The sequence below is a fragment of the Microcaecilia unicolor genome, chromosome 4 (assembly GCF_901765095.1).
Source record: "Microcaecilia unicolor chromosome 4, aMicUni1.1, whole genome shotgun sequence".
NCBI lineage: Eukaryota > Metazoa > Chordata > Amphibia > Gymnophiona > Siphonopidae > Microcaecilia > Microcaecilia unicolor.
This window is the reverse complement of record NC_044034.1, coordinates 326,918,069-326,937,936: the sequence shown is the minus strand read 5'-3', so window position 1 is coordinate 326,937,936 and position 19,868 is coordinate 326,918,069. Positions and strand designations below refer to the sequence as shown.

The window sequence follows — 19,868 nt, the reverse complement described above, 5'->3', positions numbered from 1 at the left end:
TTTAAATCCGTGCAGCCACGTAGGCAGCGCTTCACGTCTGCCCTGTGTGTGCTGTGAAAGAAGTACATCGCTAGCACTGGCGTCGGGCCTTCCCTCGATGTCCCGCCCTCGAGGAAATAGGAAGTTACCTCACAAGAGGGCGGGACGAGGGAAGGCCCGACGCCAGCGCTGGCGATGTACTTCTTTCACAGCACACGCAGGGCAGACGCAAAGTGCTGCCTACGTGGCTGCACGGATTTTTAAAAAAGGAAAAAAAGAAAAAGGCAGGCGGTGGCAGGAGAAGAGACACGACGGAGCACCCCCCACCCGCGGACACCCAGGGCAGACCGCCCCCACCGCCCCGCCCTTGCTACGCCACTGCCCTTTATAGAATAGCATTTAGGGGCAGATTCGGTATATGGTGCCTAAAAAATCCGCACAGTAAATATTTCCACATAAGCGTATTCTATAAGCGACACAGTATATAGTATTTGCTTAGTTGATATCCTAGTACCTAAAACTATGCACATCCATTTATACCAACGAAAGCATGGTGTGAATCCCTGCACGTAGATTTACGTTCATGGGCCATATTCTATAACTACGATCATCAATTTTGGAATGCCCATGAAACGCCCATTTCCCCGCCCATAGCCATGCCCCTTTTGAACTGCACACATTAGAATTTAAGGGTAGTTCATTACAGAATATGCTTAATGAATTGTGCATGTAAATTCTAATTATTGCCAATTAGTGCTCATTATTGCTTGTTAAGTGCTGTTATCAACACTAATTAGCTTGTTAAGCCAATTAAGTTACGTGCGTTGTTATAGAACATGCCTGGATTTCGACGTGGATCTCTAGGTGCGTTATATAGAATCTGGAAGTTAATGCCTATTTTATCAGTGTCTATTTTTGAGCGCCATTTACTGAATCTGGCCTTAAAGTGCTTTAGCGTTTAATGCAGTTTAGTAAAATGTCCCCTTAGTTCTTTGTTGCATCATGCTTTCCATGTTCAAATCGATCCACTGTACTTCCACCAAACAAAATTGATAATACTTGGTATATGCCAACCAAGTTTTTCTGATGCGATAGTTAAATGGCCAGTGCAACAAGTCATGATGTAACATGATCTTCCATGACTTCTCTCCACAGCAGTAACTCAGCCAGCTCTTTCTCTAGGTCAAATAGTTTGAGATTGATTAGCAGTTATCAATTTAAATAAGTATTATGCTCATTGCAGGATATTCTGTTATGGTTATGTTTTTTTTATAGCTTTTCCCCCTGTATTGTTATTAAATGAATTCAAGAAATTATCATGAACTGCAACGCGGACCCCTTTTCTACCGTGCGGCCTTTTGTTAAAAGAGAAAAAGCTGATGCTTACCAGCACAAGTGTGAAAAAACATCCCTGAGTATTTGCCTTTCCTGATTTGTCTCCTCCATCCCATGCCCCTTCTTGGGTCATCACCCATCACCTAGTGCCACCCTCCTTTCATACTTCATTTCCCATTGCCCTTTCCTGGGTCACCTTCTCCCATCTCCCCTCTCTTCAGTACCCCTACCTGGCTTCACCTCCTCCCACCCCACCTTTCTTTAACCCTCTTCTTACCTGGCTGATCTTGGAATAAACCAGGGAATGGTACATCATAGCAATCTTTTAGCAACGATGATAATGAGCAAAAGAGTGAACGCTTTCATTGTCCCCAGTCCTGGTGTTCTGTATTATCACTATGGCTAAAGGTAGAGAATGACACGGGGACAAAATCTGTCACCACCCACACCCCCATGAGCTCTGTCCATCCCCTCAAGCTCTGACTCCATCTGCACAAGCCTCAAACAGTTATGTAGTACAACACCAGAGATATAGATAGAAATGCATTTACTCCTGTAGTGTGCAAATAAAATGATGGCACATGCCAGGGATAGTGTTAGGGTGACCCCTGACCAGGAAAAGCCCCATGCTTGCTGGAAGCTGAAGAACCAACAGCTACCTGTGCTATCCTGAAAAATCAGAAAAGGGAAATGATAAATAAAAATACACGATTGTAAATTAAATTGTAAATAAAATACAGCCCCTAGAAAAGAACAAAAAAATGCATAGCCACCTCGATCAACGGCCAACCGATGTTTCACGGCACCATGCGTAAACCCGCGGTTAGACCCGCTTTTCGACAGGACGCATTTTATGACAAAACGACAAGCACCCCCTACGCACATGCGTGCTGTTTGTAGCTTAGCGCGTCTGATTAGTGCGCATGCGTCCCGACTACTTAGCTTCATTTTACTACGCTGTCTACAGGGATGAGCGCCGCTACATCGCTGCATATTTTTGCATATATTAACTTCTGATCATGCTACACCGCTACACCGTGCTACTACGGCGTTGGATGAGCGGTATTTCCAGAGCGCTATCTAAAATAGCGCCGGGGTTTGATCATGATCACCTGAGAGAGCACAGCCTATGCAACTGTAAAAAAAAAAAAAACTTCAGCTCTCAGCCACCAAATGTAATATGTCCTGAGCAAAGTTTTAACTTGCTTTACCTAATTACCTGCTCAGACAGCTTTGCATAAAACTCTCTATCACAGAGAATGGGCTGCCTAAAACGGCTCACGCTACTTGAGCTGCTTATGTCAAGCTATGGCATGCAATAATGAAAAATGGGACTTAAATGGTCCCTATTAATATTATGAAATACATGGCTTTGTCACTATGGCACACAATAAAAAATGCATTCATCAAACTTGTACATAGGGGGGGGAAAAGCACGCAGGAAAGAAATTGGAATTCAATGTTCTTGAAAATGATGTGTCTGAAGCAGGGCTGCTGCAGCTGTCAAGGGGATGGCAGCAGTGTGCCTTGTTGTTGTGAATATGGTATATCTTCTATAACCCATATTTAATTTCTGGCAATGAGTTGACTGCTTAACTCTTAATGACTAGGGTATTAATTTCCTTGCTTAGTGCTTCTCTCCCTGCCCTTATTGAAAAAATATGCATTTGGTCCCATGATTGTTCACTAGACCTAGGGGCTTATTAAACCAAACTTCTTAGGCTGATGTAAGGTAGTTCAAAATGGAAAACCATCATGTTACTCTGCTGTTCACCATGCTTTGTCGAGATCTTCCAGTTTGGGGGGGGGGGGAACAGAACACATCATGGACAGATTAAAAGGTTTTTGTAACGTGCTAAATAAATTCTTATAGCAGCATGATTCTGGTTATAATACTATATTCAAATGCAATTGAATGTTGCATGGTGTTTGTATGTAACAAATGTGATGCCCTTGTACTTGACAGTTGGAACAGGTCAAAAGAGAAGGTAGAGTTGTTGGGTGGAAAGGCAGTACACTACCATGTAGACAAGAACCCCTAGCAGCGTCATACATGTTTTTCAAAAATGAAACTCTGAAATCATGTTGTCCTAATGAACAGAAAGAGGAAGAGCCTAAAGACTACATGACAACTGTGTGAATCTACTGCAGGGTCTCCCAAACTCAGCTTTCAGAACTATTGGTTAGTTACAATTTTCAGAATAACAAGAATTTTCCAATTAATCTGATCTTGGACCAAATCAATGTCTAACTCAGGAATATTCCTTGTGGATATCCCAAGAGTCAGACCTAGTTGGAAGTCCCAAGGGCTCATTTTGAAAAAACCCAGATATCCTGTATGCTAGTTATCTAACTCCAGAGATTTTCAGGGTCGGTCCATCAGAAATTCAGGACCTTGGGAACTTTGAATGCATTTGTTATGCAAAAATGTACACTAGTGTCATATTCAGCAAAAGTCTGGTGTGATAGATGTTATTACTCCTCTTTATTCGAGTTCTCCTAGTAGCATAACACAAAGAAAATCATAAAAGTTCTTCTAGTGGAGGTTGAAGCTATCAGTCTGTTGTTTACCATTTGAGCTTCTCTCTAGAGAACATGCAGGTTCTGTCTTCTTGGGTGTCTTTTGGTGTAACTTTACAGACTGATTGCAACTGTGAGACAGGGTTGAAATGGTTTGAGGTAGAGTCTCCTGAATGCGTAATTCACCCATGTACATTTATGTCTGCTTTAGAGCAGGCGTAAATGTATGCAGGTGCATTTTAGAAGAAGAAGAAGTGCACTTTTACTTGACTTGAGTGTAAACACATTCAGGGGCAGAGTCTGGGCGGAGTGCAATTTGCAGATTTTTTTTTTATAAAATATACAAGTTTCAAGTTTCTCCTTGTTATACTACTCAAGGGCAAATCATCCAAGTGCTTTACAATATCTAATAACAATCTAAAAATTATCAAAGAAAGAAATACAATCAAAACAGGACAGGATAGAAAGAGCAAAACCATGCTGCGGCCACAGGACACTATGCCTCTGACGCATTAGGCCTTTGGGCATCACCAAGAAAAAATCAACAACCATAAGCCTCACGAAAAAAGCGTGTCTTCTAAAGTTCCCTAAATTTCTCAAAGAAGGCTGTAAATGAAGGGCTAAAGGGAGTCTATTGCAAAGGTCGGGTCTTGCCATTGAGAACATACAATCTCTGAATTTATTATGAAACATTGAATGGAACGAAGGGAGGTGTAGCAAATTCTGTTCAGATGAACAAAGAGGATGGGGAAACGTAAGACATCAATAGAGAAGACAAAAAAGATAGTATACCAGAGGATCTAATGGTATATATCAACATGAGAACTTTATAGTTTATATTTTAAATGCCTGTTTCTGAGCAGGTGTAATGTGACTTCAATCTATATATATATTTATATATTACTTTATCTTTAATATACTTTATATATCATCCTTCCAGGCTATACATGCCCTGTCCTAATCTTATCATTGTATTATCTGCCTCCTACGCCCTTCGCTGTAAACCCTCTAAGCTGAATTGTTTGTAACTTCAATTCTTTAAAATGTAAACTAGCTCCTTTCTGTTTCTTCAATTGTTAGTGATATTTAACCAAACCTGTTTGGAAAATGTGGGATATAAATTCTGTTATAAATAAATATATCTAGGTACAATTTCTGCTGTTTTTCCCCCAAGTATTTTATAAAGACACATGGCCTTCCCATATAGAATTACCCTCCACATGTGCATCCAATTTCATGTTATCCATTAAAAGGGAGATACATTTGAGAAGCATTTAATCATTTCACTGGTGCTTCACAGAAAGCTTCATTCTGAATATACCTCTAAAGACACAACTGAAATCTGTTGAATGGTTTGGGATTCCATGTCTTCCTGCCTTGCACTGTCTCCAACACTTGCAGAAATGACTACTAAAGTAGAGATTTTGAAGTCTATGTGCACTGGGCAAGAAGCCAGCAAATTAATAGTAACAAGGATCCAATTTTATTCACCACATAAAAGTTAACACATGTAAAACTGAAATGCCCGACATGGCCATGTTTCGCCCTCTCAAGATTTTGGATCGTGCAGATCCTTTGCCCTGAATCTGTTTTCTTGAACCTTTTCTATCTGCACTGTATGTAAGGACTGTATTTTTTATCAGACACCAGGATAGGTTGATATCTGTATGCACTGGTAAAAAATAAATATTCACATTTTCCTCTGGATGGATTTCCGCAGATTTTCAAACCAAAGCTACATGCATATTTCTGTTCTAGAAGTTTACCCCAGGAAAACAATATGTTTACATTTCTACCTGCCCTCTAGGGAAGCCTAATTTTCTAAGATTGCATGCAAGTGATTACATTTAGAAAAGCTTATTTAAAAGTGCTATTCAGGTTTTTGATGTGCATAAGAACATAAGAATAGCCATACTTGGCAAACCAATGGTCCATCTAACCCAGTATCCAGCTTCCAACAGTGGCCAATCCAGGTCATAAGTACTTGGCAGAAACCTAATTAGTTAAAGCATTCCATGCTACCAATCCCAAAGCAAGCAGTGGCTTCCCCCGTGTCCATCTCAATAACAGACTATGTTTTGTTTCCTCCAGGAACTTGTCCAAACCTTTTTAAAACCCAGATATGCTAACTGCAATTGCCAGATCCTCCAGCATCGAGTTCCACAGCTTAACTATTTGTTGAGTGAAAAAATATTTCCTCCTATTTGTTTTAATAGTATTTCCATGTAATTTCATTGAATGCCTCCTGGTCTTTGTACTTTTTGAAAGAGTCAAAAATCGATTCACTTTTACCTGTTCTACACTACTCAGGATTTTATAGATCTCAGTCATATCCCCACCTCAGCCATCTCTTTTCCAAGCTGAGGAGCCCTAACCTCTTTAGCTCTGTAACACACTAAGGGGTGAATTATATATATGACGCAGAAAAAGTGCAATTCTATAAGCTGCTCTTAAAGTTAGGTGCAGTTTATAGAATAGTGCTTACGCCCCGGGATCGCACCAAACTTGAGGTGCAGCCATTTGTACCAAGTGAAACATGGTGCAGATGTACATGCCTAAATTAAATGTGTATCTGTTATGATTGTGGTCATAACCCCTCTCAAACTTACCTTTTTCCTGGTGGTCAGCTTCTTAGCTGGCATCTGTTTCCTGTGTCTGTCCTTTCTGAGCTAGCTCTCTCTCTCTCTATGCTGGCAGCTTCCAGCAGCATGGCTCTAATTGTTTCACTATACTGCACCTGTGTGTGTTGCCTGAGTTGCTCTACCTCTCTTTGGGTGTACTGGCTTCAAGTGTTTCATGGTGCTGCTTTGGTGTGGGTTGGGCCTCTCTGGGTTTCAGTGTGCTCTCTGGGCCAGTGTGCTGTTGCCTGGGTCTAGGGAGTGTGACATCATCAGGGAGGGCCTTGATAAGGAAGTGGTGTTGTTTCCTTGAGAGCCTTTTGCAACAGTGGTGTTTGCTTTAGGTAGGGTGGTGCAGTGTGCACTTCTGACTTTGTGTCTAGTTTCCCTGCTTGCTTTTGCTAAGGGCCAGGTTAGTGTTAGTGCAGTGTGCACTGGTGACTGTGTGTTTAGCTTTCCTGCTTTTCCCTTTTGGTTCCCCTGCTTTTCCCTCTTGGTTTTGGAAGCATTGCTGTGTGTAGGGCTTTCGAAGCTCTGTTGTTGATAGAAGTACTCCTGGGTTTGGTGTTGTTAGGAACACTACAGAGTTTGCTGTTAGAAGAACTTCTGGTGTTTGTGCTATTGGGAGCATTGCAATCTTTGCTGTTTGTGTTTGGTGCTTTAGCAGCACGGTTGGGTCTGGTGCTTTAGAAGCACTTTTGACTTAAGTGTTAGCTTCCCTGCTTTTTCCTTGTGGCTCCCCTGTCTTCCCTTTCAGTGCTAGGAGCTCTTCTGGTTGTTTGGTGCATAGGAGCACCTTAGTTAGTTTAGAGTTGTAGAGCTCTGCTTGTAGCTTGGTGCTTAGTAGCACCTGTGTTAGCTTTGTGTTTAGTTCCCTGCTCTGTTAGTTTAGGGCTTAGGAAGTCCCTTTCTTGAGCAGGGCTTAGGAGCTCCTGTTTAGTATAGGGCTTAGGAAGTCCTTTTGTCAGTTTACTGTTAGGAACACTCCTGCTGGTTTAGGGCTTGGGAGCACGTAGATCAGTTTAGGTTTAGGAGCACTTCTGTTTCCAGTCCTGGTCCCTGTGTCATCCGGTATCCAGTAAGCCCTGCCGGCTACTCGAACCCAGGAGCTCAACTCCTGGGGGGCTTAGTAGCTAAGAGCAGGTGAAGCTGTGTGGACCAGTCTGGTGTGCTCCAGTCCGGTGTTCCAGTCCTGTGTCCTCCAGTCCGGGGGATTCCAGTCCATGTGTTCCGGTTCACTGGGCAGTGCCTGCAGTCCCTGCCGGTGTGCTTGCCCAGTGTTGGTTGGTGGGTTTTGCCTGCTGCTGTCGCTCCTTGGCAGCAGCCCAAGGGCTCACGTTTGCTCCAGAGCCCGGCCCCCCGGGCTCTGAACCTGAGAACCTGACAGTATCCCCCGTATTCTGCAACAACACACATAAATGCTAGAAATGTCCCTGTTCAGCCCATGACACTCCCACTTATGCGCCTCTTTTTTTTTTACTCGCATGTAAAGTTTAGGCTCGGATCCCGTGTTAAAAAGCCAATTATTGGTGCTAATGAGCTCGTTATTCAATTAAATTATGTGCCCAAATTTACATTTTCAATTTTTGGTGATGTTTATAGAATTATGGGATTTACTACTACTACTACTACTACTACTACTACTTAACATTTCTAGAGCGCTACAAGGGTTACGCAGCGCTGTACAAATTAACAAATAAGGACAGTCCCTGCTCAGAAGAGCTTACAATCTAAAGGACGAAATGTCAAGTTGGGGTAGTTTAGATTTTCTGAGAAAAGGTGTAGTGATTAGGTGCCGAAGGCGACATTGAAGAGGTGGGCTTTGAGCAATGATTTGAAGATGGGTAGGGAGGGGGCCCGGCGTATGGGCTCAGGGAGTTTGTTCCAAGCATGGGGCGAAGCGAGGCAGAAAGGGCGAAGCCTAGAGTTGGCGGTGGTGGAGAAGGGTACTGAAAGGAGGGATTTGTCAAGAGAGCGGAGGTTACGGGTGGGGACATAAGGGGAGATGAGAGTAGAGAGATAAGGAGGGGCTGCAGATCGAGTGCATTTGTAGGTGAGTAGGAGAAGCTTGAACTGTATGCGGTATCTGATCGGAAGCCAGTGAAGTGACTTGAGGAGAGGGGTGGTATGAGTATATTGGTTGAGGCGGAAGATAAGACGTGCGGCCGAGTTCTGGATGGACTGAAGGGGGGATAGATGGCTAAGAGGGAGGCCGGTGAGGAGTAGGTTGCAGTAGTCAAGGCGAGAGGTAATGAGAGAGTGGATGAGAGTTTGAGTGGTGTGCTCGGAGGGGGGGGGGCGAATTTTGCTAATGTTATAGAGGAAGAAGCGACAGGTCTTGGCTATCTGCTGGATATTGCAAACCATACAAGGAGAGACTTGCTGACCTGAACATGTATACTTTGGAGGAAAGGAGAAACAAGGGTGACATGATACAGATGTTCAAATATTTGAAAGGTATTAATCCACAAACAAACCTTTTCTGGAGACAGGAAGGTGGTAGAACTAGAGGACATGAATTGAGGTTGAAGGGGGTCAGACTCAGGAGTAATGCCAGGAAGTATTTTTTCACGGAGAGGGTGGTGGATACATGGAATTCCCTGGCAGGAGGTGGTGGAGATGAAAATGATAATGGAATTCAAAGATGTATGGGATAAGCAAAAAGGAATCCTGTTTAGAAGGAATGGATCCACAGAATCTTAGCGGAGATTGGGTGGCGATGCTGGTAATTGGGAAGCAAAATCAGTGGTGAGCAGACTTCTACGGACTACGCCCTGATCATGACTGAATAGATAGGGATGGGCCTGAGTGTAAATTTTAAGGGGCTTTGACGTTAGCTTCAGAACTTTTAGTACAAGAAGAGTGCTGGGCAGACTTATACGGTTTGTGCCTTGAGAATGGCAAGGACAAATCAAACTCGGGTATACATATAAGTTATCGCATATCAAGTAAAATGAGTTTTATCTTGTTGGGCAGACTGGATGGACCTTACAGGTCTTTATCTGCCATCACTTAATATGTTACTATTTAGGGGTTAGTGCTAATGCATTAAGTCTTCATTATCTGGTTAGTGCACGCTAATCAGAATGCACTAGCCAGAGAGCACAGGAACACCTGCTCCCCACCCATGATACGCCCCTCCCCCAAAATATATATTTTTTAATAGTTAACATGTGCTTAGCACACAGAAACAGACAAAATATTGCAAAATTCATTAAAGCATTTACAGGGTTTGTGGTAGGCTGTTTTCCGTGCTAATGCTGCATTAAGGGCTTAATGCCCTGAAGCAAAAGGGCTCTTCTGTTTCCAAAATGGCTGACATAAACATTTATGATCTGGCACAGAAACTTTACTGTTGGCGTTTCATACCATAAGCGTTTATATGCCCATTATCACCCATTGATATATATTTTAGATGTTTATGATTCTAAACTGATACTCCTACCACATGTAACTGGTGCAATAAACACCCAACTCTCCATGTATATTAGAACAGGCTCTATATTTGCAGATCTTGAAAAGTCCAAACCTGGAGTGTCAGTTCCAATTTGTACATTCTGAAATAACCTTGTGTTTCACACTGGGATTTCCTGTATCTGTGTGCCCCTGATGCAACCTGAGGGCAAATCATGGCTATGTTGAGTTTTTAATAAAGAATTGCAATGTTCGAGGACGCTGTTTATCTGCAGGAAAAAGCATGTACATTTTTCCACAATGTGACTATTTTTACTTCCATTAAGCGGAGACATTTCCTAGAGGGAGGAAGGGAAGGAGGCTGAGATTTCAACAATATGCATCGTTTTCATTTCCAAAATTATTCGTGGTGTTTAGTCCAAATAAATATATGCGAACGGGGAAAAAATAAAAGCAATGCAAGTGTGTGTGGGCACCTTTTCAAAAGTGAAATCTTACCCATGCTTTCATTGCAGAAATCAATGCAAAATCTAGTAGAGGAGTAGTCCTCTGGTTCAGGGGCGTATCTGCGTGGGGCCACAGGGGCCTGGGCCCCCACAGATTTTGCCCCGGACCCCCCTACCGCCGTTAACCCTCCCTCCCTCGCCTACCGCCGTCACCTACCCCGAGGTCCGCTTCCTCCGGCTTTTTAAAATATTGCTTCAGCTGGCGGGGGACCCCAACCCCCAGCCAGCCCAGCCGCAATCTTTAACTTTTTCATACTCATCGTGCAGCGTGCTGTGAAAGCTGCATGCAGCTTTAGATCCAGTTGGATGGAGTCTGTCTGACATCGCAGCACGTTGACGTTACAACGTGCTGCGACGTCAGACTCCATCCAACTGGAACTAAAGATGCATGCAGCTTTCACAGCGCGCTGCACGATGAGGATGAAAAAGTTAAAGATTGCGGCTGGGCTGGCGGGGGGTTGGGGTCCCCCGCCAGCTGAAGCAATATTTTAAAAAGCCGGAGGAAGCGGACCTTGGGGTAGGTGACGGCGGTAGGCGGGGGAGGGAGGGAGTGTTAACGGCGGGGGGGGGTGGGGTTGACGGCGGTAGGGGGGGCTATAATGTGCCCCCTCACTCTAGCCCCTGCCCCACCTACCGCCGAACCTCAGATACGCCCCTGCTCTGGTTAGAGCACTGAGCTGACAACCAGGGAAGCCCAGTTCAAATCCCATTGCCTCAGGTACAAACTTAGGGGTTGATAGAGAAAGCTTCGCAATAGACTTATCTCAGTGGATGGTTCTCCCATGAAATTAGCAATCCAAAAATACCGCAGCATGCAGTAAGAAATGAGCATACCAATTATATTGCCTTACAATTGTGGTAGTAATTGAAAGTTCATTGCTAAATGTCACCTGTCCTGTCGGTGCCAGCTACCAAATAAAGAAAAAAATTCCCTTATATGGCAGATTGACCACACCCAGTCCATCCCAGGATGCACTGTGTGGGATCGGGCGCTGCCATTTTCTACGATGGTATGCCAGGAGCAGGAGTTAATGGGCATCACTCCTGCCTCTAAGGTATGACCTAGAGGAGGATCAGGGGGACCTGGGAGAGGGGTCAGGTGGGTGGGGGATGCCACTAGACACCATGGAATGAGCTTTTTTTAGTGGGAAGAGAAAAGGGGGTTACGTCAAGTAGGGGGTGCCCTTGACATCAGGGATTTTTTTTTTAAGTAATGGGAATGGGATGGGGTGGGGTGGGGTGAGGATTAGTCAGGGAGGCCTTAGACACTGGGTAACTTTTTTATTAAGCTGTGGGTGGGGGGACAATTCAGTAAGGTGGGGGGGGTTACACTAGACATCAGGGAAAGGTTTTTTTTAACTCGGGAGGGAGGGTGACGGTGGTTAGATCAGGTCAGATAAGGGTTACTGGTGCAGAGAACTGTAGGAACAGGGATATCAGGTCTGGCTACACTGCCCTGTACCTTTTGAAAAATTTATGGTGGTAACCATACGTCAGAAGCCACTGTTTCCTTTGTGGCATTGCTGCGTCATACTTAATAGCCTCATATGCATTCATTTCAATGCAATGTATGGCCATATGTGCTGCATGAATTAAATCCATACTCAACCCCAGTACTGAATTCCTTAGTCATTAATGTGCATGTATAACCTACAATAACTGTGCGGCTGAGCTCTCAGTAGCTTTCTACTTCAGGCCCCTTAGATTGTAAGCCCTGGCACCCCAACATACTAGCCCTGACCCCCCCCCCCCCTGACAAAACAGCCTTGTAACAAAATAGCCCTTGACAAATCAGCCCCTAAGAAAATAGCCCTTGACGAAATGGCCCAGAACAAAATTGCTCTAGACAAAATAGCCCCCTAGAAAAAAGTATCACATCACAAAAAAGATGATAAACTACAAGTTAAATTTTCACTGATAAAGGCTCCTATCAGCATTGCATTGTATTGTATAGCTACCAACTGGTATATATGATCTGTTCTGCTGTTTAAGGAAACTATTCTTCCATCAACATGCTAATTAAAAACAACAACAACAATATTGTCATCATTTTCATAGTCTTATCAACCTTATCTTGTTTGGCAAGGTAAGATTATTAGGAAAAAAATGCAGTGTGCCGCAAGATAAGATCTCCCCCTGTCTGGCACTGTTCGAGCTACTTTGTCAGAGTCCATATTCTGGGCAGCCTAATCAGGCCCTCTTGTTGGGGGGCTAATTTGTCAGGGGCTATATCGTTTTGACAGTGGCTGTTATGTCAGGAACTTTTTTGTTCGAAGCTTTTTTGTTGGGGCTGTTTTGTGTGGTGCCTTTTTTTAACCGGGGCTATTCCTCTGAGGGCAGGAAAACACCTAATGTACTCAAGTGTAACTCACCTTGAGCTACTAATGAAAAAGATGTGAGCCAAATCTAGATAAATAAAATAAAATAGTGGTAACATGTACCCGCAGACTTCACAACCGTTTGGGCAGTGTGAAAAGTGCCCTCTATAAGGATTTGGCATGAGCTATGTCCCCATGTATCCAAATTCCCCTCAGCATGCATTTATAAGGATCGTCCATCTATCATCTCATGATGAGACCCTTTTACTAAGCCATGGTAGGCCTACAACGGGCCTACCGCATGGTAAAAAGGCACTACCGCGGGGAGCACCGAGTCATCCTGCAGTAGTTTTTATTTTTTGTTACAGGAGGCATGTCTGGAGGCAGAGAGTAGGTGTGCCTGTGTTAATCAGGTACAGTAGGCATATTACCACAGACTACCCAATTAGCGTGGGAGCCCTTACCACCTCCTAAATAGGTGGCAGCAGTGACGATCCTAGTCGGCTGCCACCCGGGGCGGATCGCCGATGCCCCCCCCCCACGGATGCAGCACGACACCCCCCCTGGCGCATCAAACCCCCCCCCCCACGGGTGCACGCCGTTGGAGGGGTGTACAGAGCAGCTGTGCGCCTGTCGGCTCCGCTGGCTCCCTGCTTCCTCTGCCCCGGAACAGGAAGTAACCTGTTCCAGGGCAGAGGGAGCAGGGAACAAGCGGAGCCGACAGGTGCGCAGCCGCTCTCTGCACCCCTCCAGCAGCATGCACCCGGGGCGGACCGCCCCCACCGCCCCGCCCTTGGTACGCCGCTGGGTGGCAGTAAGAGCTGTTATCGGTAATGGCCATGAGCTAATGGGGAATTTAGCACATGACCACAGCTGTTTTTTCTGCCATGCTAGAAAGTGGCTGGAGTGCACAGCAAACCCATGTGCTAACCGCAGCGCCAACCATTTTCTAGCACGCCTTAGTAAAAGGACCCCAATCTGAAACAAATTCTTGTATTTTCTGCTCTTCTTAAGGTATGAATGGCTCTCAAGCTTTTAAAGATTGCAGCATTTCTTGCTGTACATAAAGTGATCCCAGTCCATTTTGGAGCATAGCTGTGTGGGGGAAGTTACCTAAGAATATATTGTAAATTTCAAATGTTTCTACATGTTTAAGTATTCAAATATTATTTCTCACCTAGAGCCAGATTGAAGTTTCCAGTAAATGTCAGAGCTCTGCAGGTTAGTTTACCCTTAGACTTTTCAATCTGCAGTCCAGGATATCATTTTCTACAACTTTTTTCAAGGTAGGGAGGAGAGAAATCCACAGGGGAAAAAATGTACATGTAAAATCATCTGAAAAATACACCCAAATGTACTAAGGGCCCTGTTTACTAAGATGTGCTATAGGCACGCTAGCGTTTTTAGCACGCACTAAACAGCACTCGCTAAAGACACATAAATTCCTATGTGTGTCTCTAGCATTTAGCATGCGCTAATTTTAGCGTGCAGTAAAAACGCTAGCGCACCTTAGTAAACAAGGCCCTAAATTTACGGGTGAAAAAGATGCAACTTTTTGTTCAATATTTTGAATGTATGACTTCTTAATTTTTTTCCATTTCTATATATGGGCAACAAATCTGGTTTTTCATCTCTTGTATTGTATTGCATTGTATAAAGCCATTTCTATTCCGCTTTTAACCTAACAGTGCAAAGCGAATTACAAAGTAAAAAGAAGAACCCCAAATGGGTTAATAAACATCAAAATGAGTAAACAATACACTATCTTAATTTATCTATTTAAATTAACATGCATTAAAATCACTGAAATGAAAACAAATATGTTTTAAGAGCTTTATGGAAAAGAATATAAGGCATAATTAAATGAATCTCACCAGGTATACTGTTCCATATTTTTGCTCCCTGATACTTAAATGAATGCTCCCACATTGTCTCTTCTGATAGTAAACTAGCTTTTGATAAGTAAAGTCAGTCACATATGAAGAACTGTGTGATGAATAATTTCAGTCTTAAAACATTAACTTGTGTTTTAGGGGTCAGCTTGCTGATACCACATGGGGCTGTTTCAGAAGAGAACTCCAGAGAAATCTATGTGTCCATCATCCAAGGAGAAACCAGGTGAGATGAGATTTGAACATGCAAGATTAAATGTGAATAATATCCTTTTTATGCGTGAGTATATCTTTAAAGCTATTATCTCTTACATAGGGTTTAACTATTAAGGTATCTGGGAGAGTCAATTAGGAGAGTCAATCATTTGAACTGAGATGAGCAACTTTTCCTATTTGTGTCTGGAGAAATTGGGGTCATCAAACTAGATCTAGGTGATTTTTTTTTAATTATTCTTTCTCATCCAACAGATAGAACTTGAATATTAAGGGGTCAGAAGATCTCTCCATCTGGAGCAAAATTAATCTAAAAATTTAACAGTATTATTCTGGTGATTCCAGAGTAATATGCTCACCCTCCCCCTACCCCCCATGAAAAAAATGGTAGAGTGTGTTTCTGTGAGAGAAACAGTGCCAAGCTTCTGCAGTATAAAAACTTTGATACACTGAAATCGATGCATTCAAACTGCCCCCCCCCCCCCCAATTTCTCTGCTAGTCCCAGTCCCAGGCACATACAGAGCTCACACACATGTACACACAAACAAAACACAGGAATGGGCATATAATCTGTATGCTTTCCTCACTATTCTCACCAAGTACCTCCTCCCCCATCCCCTGCCTCCTTCTTTAAATTGTTGCCATGCTGTCATCCTTGCTAGGCTGGCTGTTAATGATTCAGAGGTGTATTTTCTTGTTCTAACTTCTACTGTGAAACCTAGTGACTGAACCATATGGCTTTCTTTATGGTGGTTGTGCATGTTTTCACCTTCATGCATATGTTATTTTACATCTGGATTATTGGAACTCTACCTAAGTAGATATCACCAACAGACTTCTTAAACGACTACAATCTGTTCAAAACAGCATAATCCGTATTCTCTATTATGTTTCTAAATTTGATCTTATTACCCCACCTCATATTCAGTATCACTAGCTACCTATTAATTTTTGATACACTTTAAAGTTCTTACACACAGAACGATCTATACTGGCTGACCTCCACATTTAGCATCTCTCATCATTCCCTATACATCCTCTTGTCTATTACACTTCCCAACTGGTTTTCGGCTAACAGTCCCTTCTGTCCCCATCTCTTGTCTTGATGCTACATGGCACAGTGCTTTCCTTCCTTCTTTCTTTTTTTTTTTTTAGCTCCTACGCTATGAAGTGCCCTTCCCCTGGCCTTTTAACTAGAAACCTCTTATGCATGATTTAGATCTGCTTTGAAAACTCATCTTTTTAGTCATGCCTTTGGTGTGCCTTAGATCTGAAGTGCTCTGGCTCAAATCTTCCCCTGCCTTCTTTGCCGTTTGCCATGCCTTAGTTCTCTGCTTCTCTGTCTCTCTTTCCTGTCTGTATTTGATGGGGTTCTTTTCAGCCTTTTAACTTTATATTTTTATTGTATATTGCTTTGCTCTGATATTGTATGAAATGCAGTTTATTAAATCATAATAAATAAAAACATACAGTTTACTATGGTGGAAATTCTATAACTGGGTGCCAACATCTATTTTTCTATTTAGGCACCGCAAGGCCACTCTTCCCTCTAAGCTGAGCATGAGTCCCCCACCTACAATTCTGCCAGTAGGGGGTGCTGTTTTACTATCATGGTTTCAGTAGTGAGGGACAGGGAAACTGCAGGACTCCAAGGAACCTGCCTGTCCCTAGCAATTGAAAACACAATATTGTGAAGCACCACCCCCTACTGGCTGCAATGCATTTGGAGGACTCCCGCTCAGCTTAGAACAGTGCCCAAGCCTACATAATAGGTACCTATTCTATAACCGGGCCTAGGCGCCTACGTATTAACAAGTCTAACATTTAGGCACCCACAGTTACACCAGCTAAAGAGCTGGTGTAGATACAGGCACTTGAAAGCGGCAGGGACACATATAACTTGTAGTATTCTGTAAGTTGTGGACCAGAGAGCCCCGCCTATGTCCTGCCTGTGCTCCACCCCTTTCTGCGCTCCCTTGCAGATCCCCGTTCTGTAAGTTAAGTGGGTATTTGCAGAATAGCACTTAGGCACCATTAACATTTTTGTGGGTATATGGGCACATAAGCATGTAAGTACTCGTGTTTTATATACCAAATAATTTCTTAGAGGAAAGAAGAGACCTTATGCATAAATCCAATACTCTCTTCTTAGGGCTGACAATTAATTACCACTTGTAAAAAAGCTCTTTCAAAGAAGTATAGTGTGATTGAACATAAAGGGGAAAAGCCTCAGAACCCAACCTGCATTTCCTTTTGTATAATAAAAGGATTTATAGGGTGGTTCCAATCATGATTTAGTGATTATAAGCATTAAGGGTTTTTGTTTTTCAGCCCATGACTGGAACTGTGCTGCTTTGAAACAGCTGTTTTACAAGTGGTAAATAATTGTTAGCCTTAAGAAGAGTTCTCGTGTTCTAAATGTTGACGGATGTAGCATGCACATAAAGCGCTAGATTCTATATATGGTGCTTGAAAAATCCACACGGTAAAAAAACATGCCTAGGCATATTCTCTAAAGAATACCTAAATTTTATAGAATAGGCTTACATTTCCACGCTGTATATTGAATAACAACGAGTGCCTCTCCACGGGATCAAATTTGGTTACAGAATGCGCTTAGCGAGTTCTGTGCCTAAATCGTAATTAGTGCTAATTGCTTGTTATCACCCAATTAACAGCACTGATTAGCTAGTTAACCAATTAAGTTACACACATACTTTGCCAACAAAATTAAAAATCTCCACCAGGATTTACAGGCAATCCCACCCAGTGCTCAACCAGGGGTGCACAAACTTGCCCCCTCCTAACAGAGACAGATGGAACACTTTTAACCTAATGACAGAGGAGAGCCTTGACAAAATCCTAAGAGACCTTCGACCAACTACCTGCTCCCTCGATCCCTGCCCATCAAAGGTAGTGCAGCAGGCAAATATGGGCCTTATAGAAGGCACCACAAAAATTGTGAATGCCTCTTTTTCTAATGGACAACTACCAACAGCATTAAAAAGGGCAGTGGTTCGCCCTCTCCTGAAGAAAAACAACCTTGACCAGGACAAACTTGAAAGTTACAGACCAGTATCCAACATCCCATTTCTAGGGAAACTCATAGAACAAACAGTCTGTGTTCAACTTAATGAATGGCTAGAAAATAGTAACTGGCTAGATCCATGTCAATCTGGATTCAGACCCGGTTATGGAACAGAAACGGTCCTCGTATCCCTGCTAGATGATCTTCACAGAAACCGAGCAAGGGATTCACCTCGATGTTAGTACTGCTAGATTTCTCAGCAGCTTTTTGACACTGTGGATCATGATACCTTGCTAGCACGACTGACAGAAACAGGTATCAATGGTACAGTACTTGCCTGGTTCAGATCCTATCTATCAGACAGGCAACAATCCATAGTGTTTGGCAGCAACTCATCACCACCATGGACACTGACCTGCAGGGTACCACAAGGATCAATACTGTCACCTATTCTATTCAATATGTACCTCAAGCCACTAGCTGAGCTGATTCGGTCAATGGACACTCAGTTCTACATCTATGCGGATGATATGCAGCTACTCATACCCATTGAACTTGACTTACCTACAGCCTTGAATAAACTGATTACTTGTCTAACATAAATTCAAGAATGGGCTAAACACAACAAATTTTGCCTGAACCCAAGTAAAACCAAGCTTCTCTGGGTCCCTAACACAAGTGGATACATACCTGACATCAAAATCCCTTTTGGGAAGTATGAACTCCCCCTCAAATCACAAGCCAGGAACCTTGGAATACAGTTAGATTCAACACTTAATCTGATTCCCCAAATCCAAGCAACCTTCAAGAGCTGCTTCTACTATTTGCGACAGCTATGCTGCTTCTCTCCTTTCATCGAGAAGGTAAATCTTATACCAGTTGTGCATGCCATGGTAACATCAAGACTGGATTACTGCAATGCACTATACAATGGTCTGACTACAAAGGGCCTGCACCAGCTCCAGCTGATTCAGAATGCAGCAGCAAGACTCATTGAAGGTTGCAAGCGACGTGACCACATCACACCATTTTTGCAAAAACTTCATTGGCTACCAGTACAATAAAGGGCTAAATTTAAAACTCTATCCAGCTTATAATCAAAAGTGATCGCCGGCCATCTTCTGACACAAATCGGGAGATGGCCGGCAATTTCTTGAAAGCGGCATTTTTGACAGCATCGCTGCTTTCCTGTCGCTTCGCCGGTGAAAGTTCAAGGGGGCGTGTCGGTAGATTAGGCAAGGCAGGACATGGGCGGGCATGGGCGTGGCTACCAGATGGCCGGCTTTCGTCGATAACGGAAAAAAAAAGCGGCGTTAAGCAGTATTTCGCCGGGTTTACTTGGTCCTTTTATTTTCACGACCAAGCCTCAAAAAGGTGCCCCAACTGACCAGATGACCACTGGAGGGAATGAGGGATGACCTCCCCATACTCCCCCAGTGGTCACCAACCCCCTTCCATACTAAAAAAATAAAACTAAAAACCTTTTTTGCCAGCCTGTATGCCAGCCTCAAATGCCGTACCCACCTCCATGACAGCAGAATGTGTTGTATCCTCCGACAGCCTTTCCCTGGTTGCGATGTGGCTCTCGGGTGAGTGTGACACCTTTTCTGTTAGGTGCCCTGCAGAGTCATATTAGCATTGCATTGTGGTGGGTGTAGGGTAGTGGGCTCTACTCCCATGGTGCTTTTCCCCCCTGCTAACTGGGTCAGAGTGTGCCCTGTTTTGTTTCCTGTTGTAGTCCATGCGGTAGTGGCCATTTTTGTAAGCCAGTTTTAGTTCCCTTTCCTGTGTTACCCACGTTAGAGAACATAGTTCTTACCTTGAATGGTGCTGAAAGAGGGCATTGTACACCATTGTGCCAGCTCTCAGTAGGGTTACCATATGGCTCCAGAAAAAGGAGGACGGATTGAGCCAGCCGGGTTTTACTTCCATTGCTTTCAATGGAAGTAATTGAGCCAGCCAGGTTTTACTTCCATTGCTTGAAAGCAATGGAAGTAAAACCCGGCTGGCTCAATCCGTCCTCCTTTTTCTGGAGCCATATGGT

At 43.4% G+C, this 19,868-nt stretch overlaps 1 protein-coding gene across 1 annotated transcript in view; it reads left to right on the top strand.

Annotated features, from left to right (window-relative positions):
- Positions 1–19,868, top strand: part of UNC5D (unc-5 netrin receptor D) — a 794,061-nt gene that overhangs the window by 654,998 nt on the left and 119,195 nt on the right. The window contains 1 exon segment of the mRNA XM_030201960.1: positions 14,724–14,808. Coding sequence (XP_030057820.1) covers positions 14,724–14,808 — 85 coding nt within the window.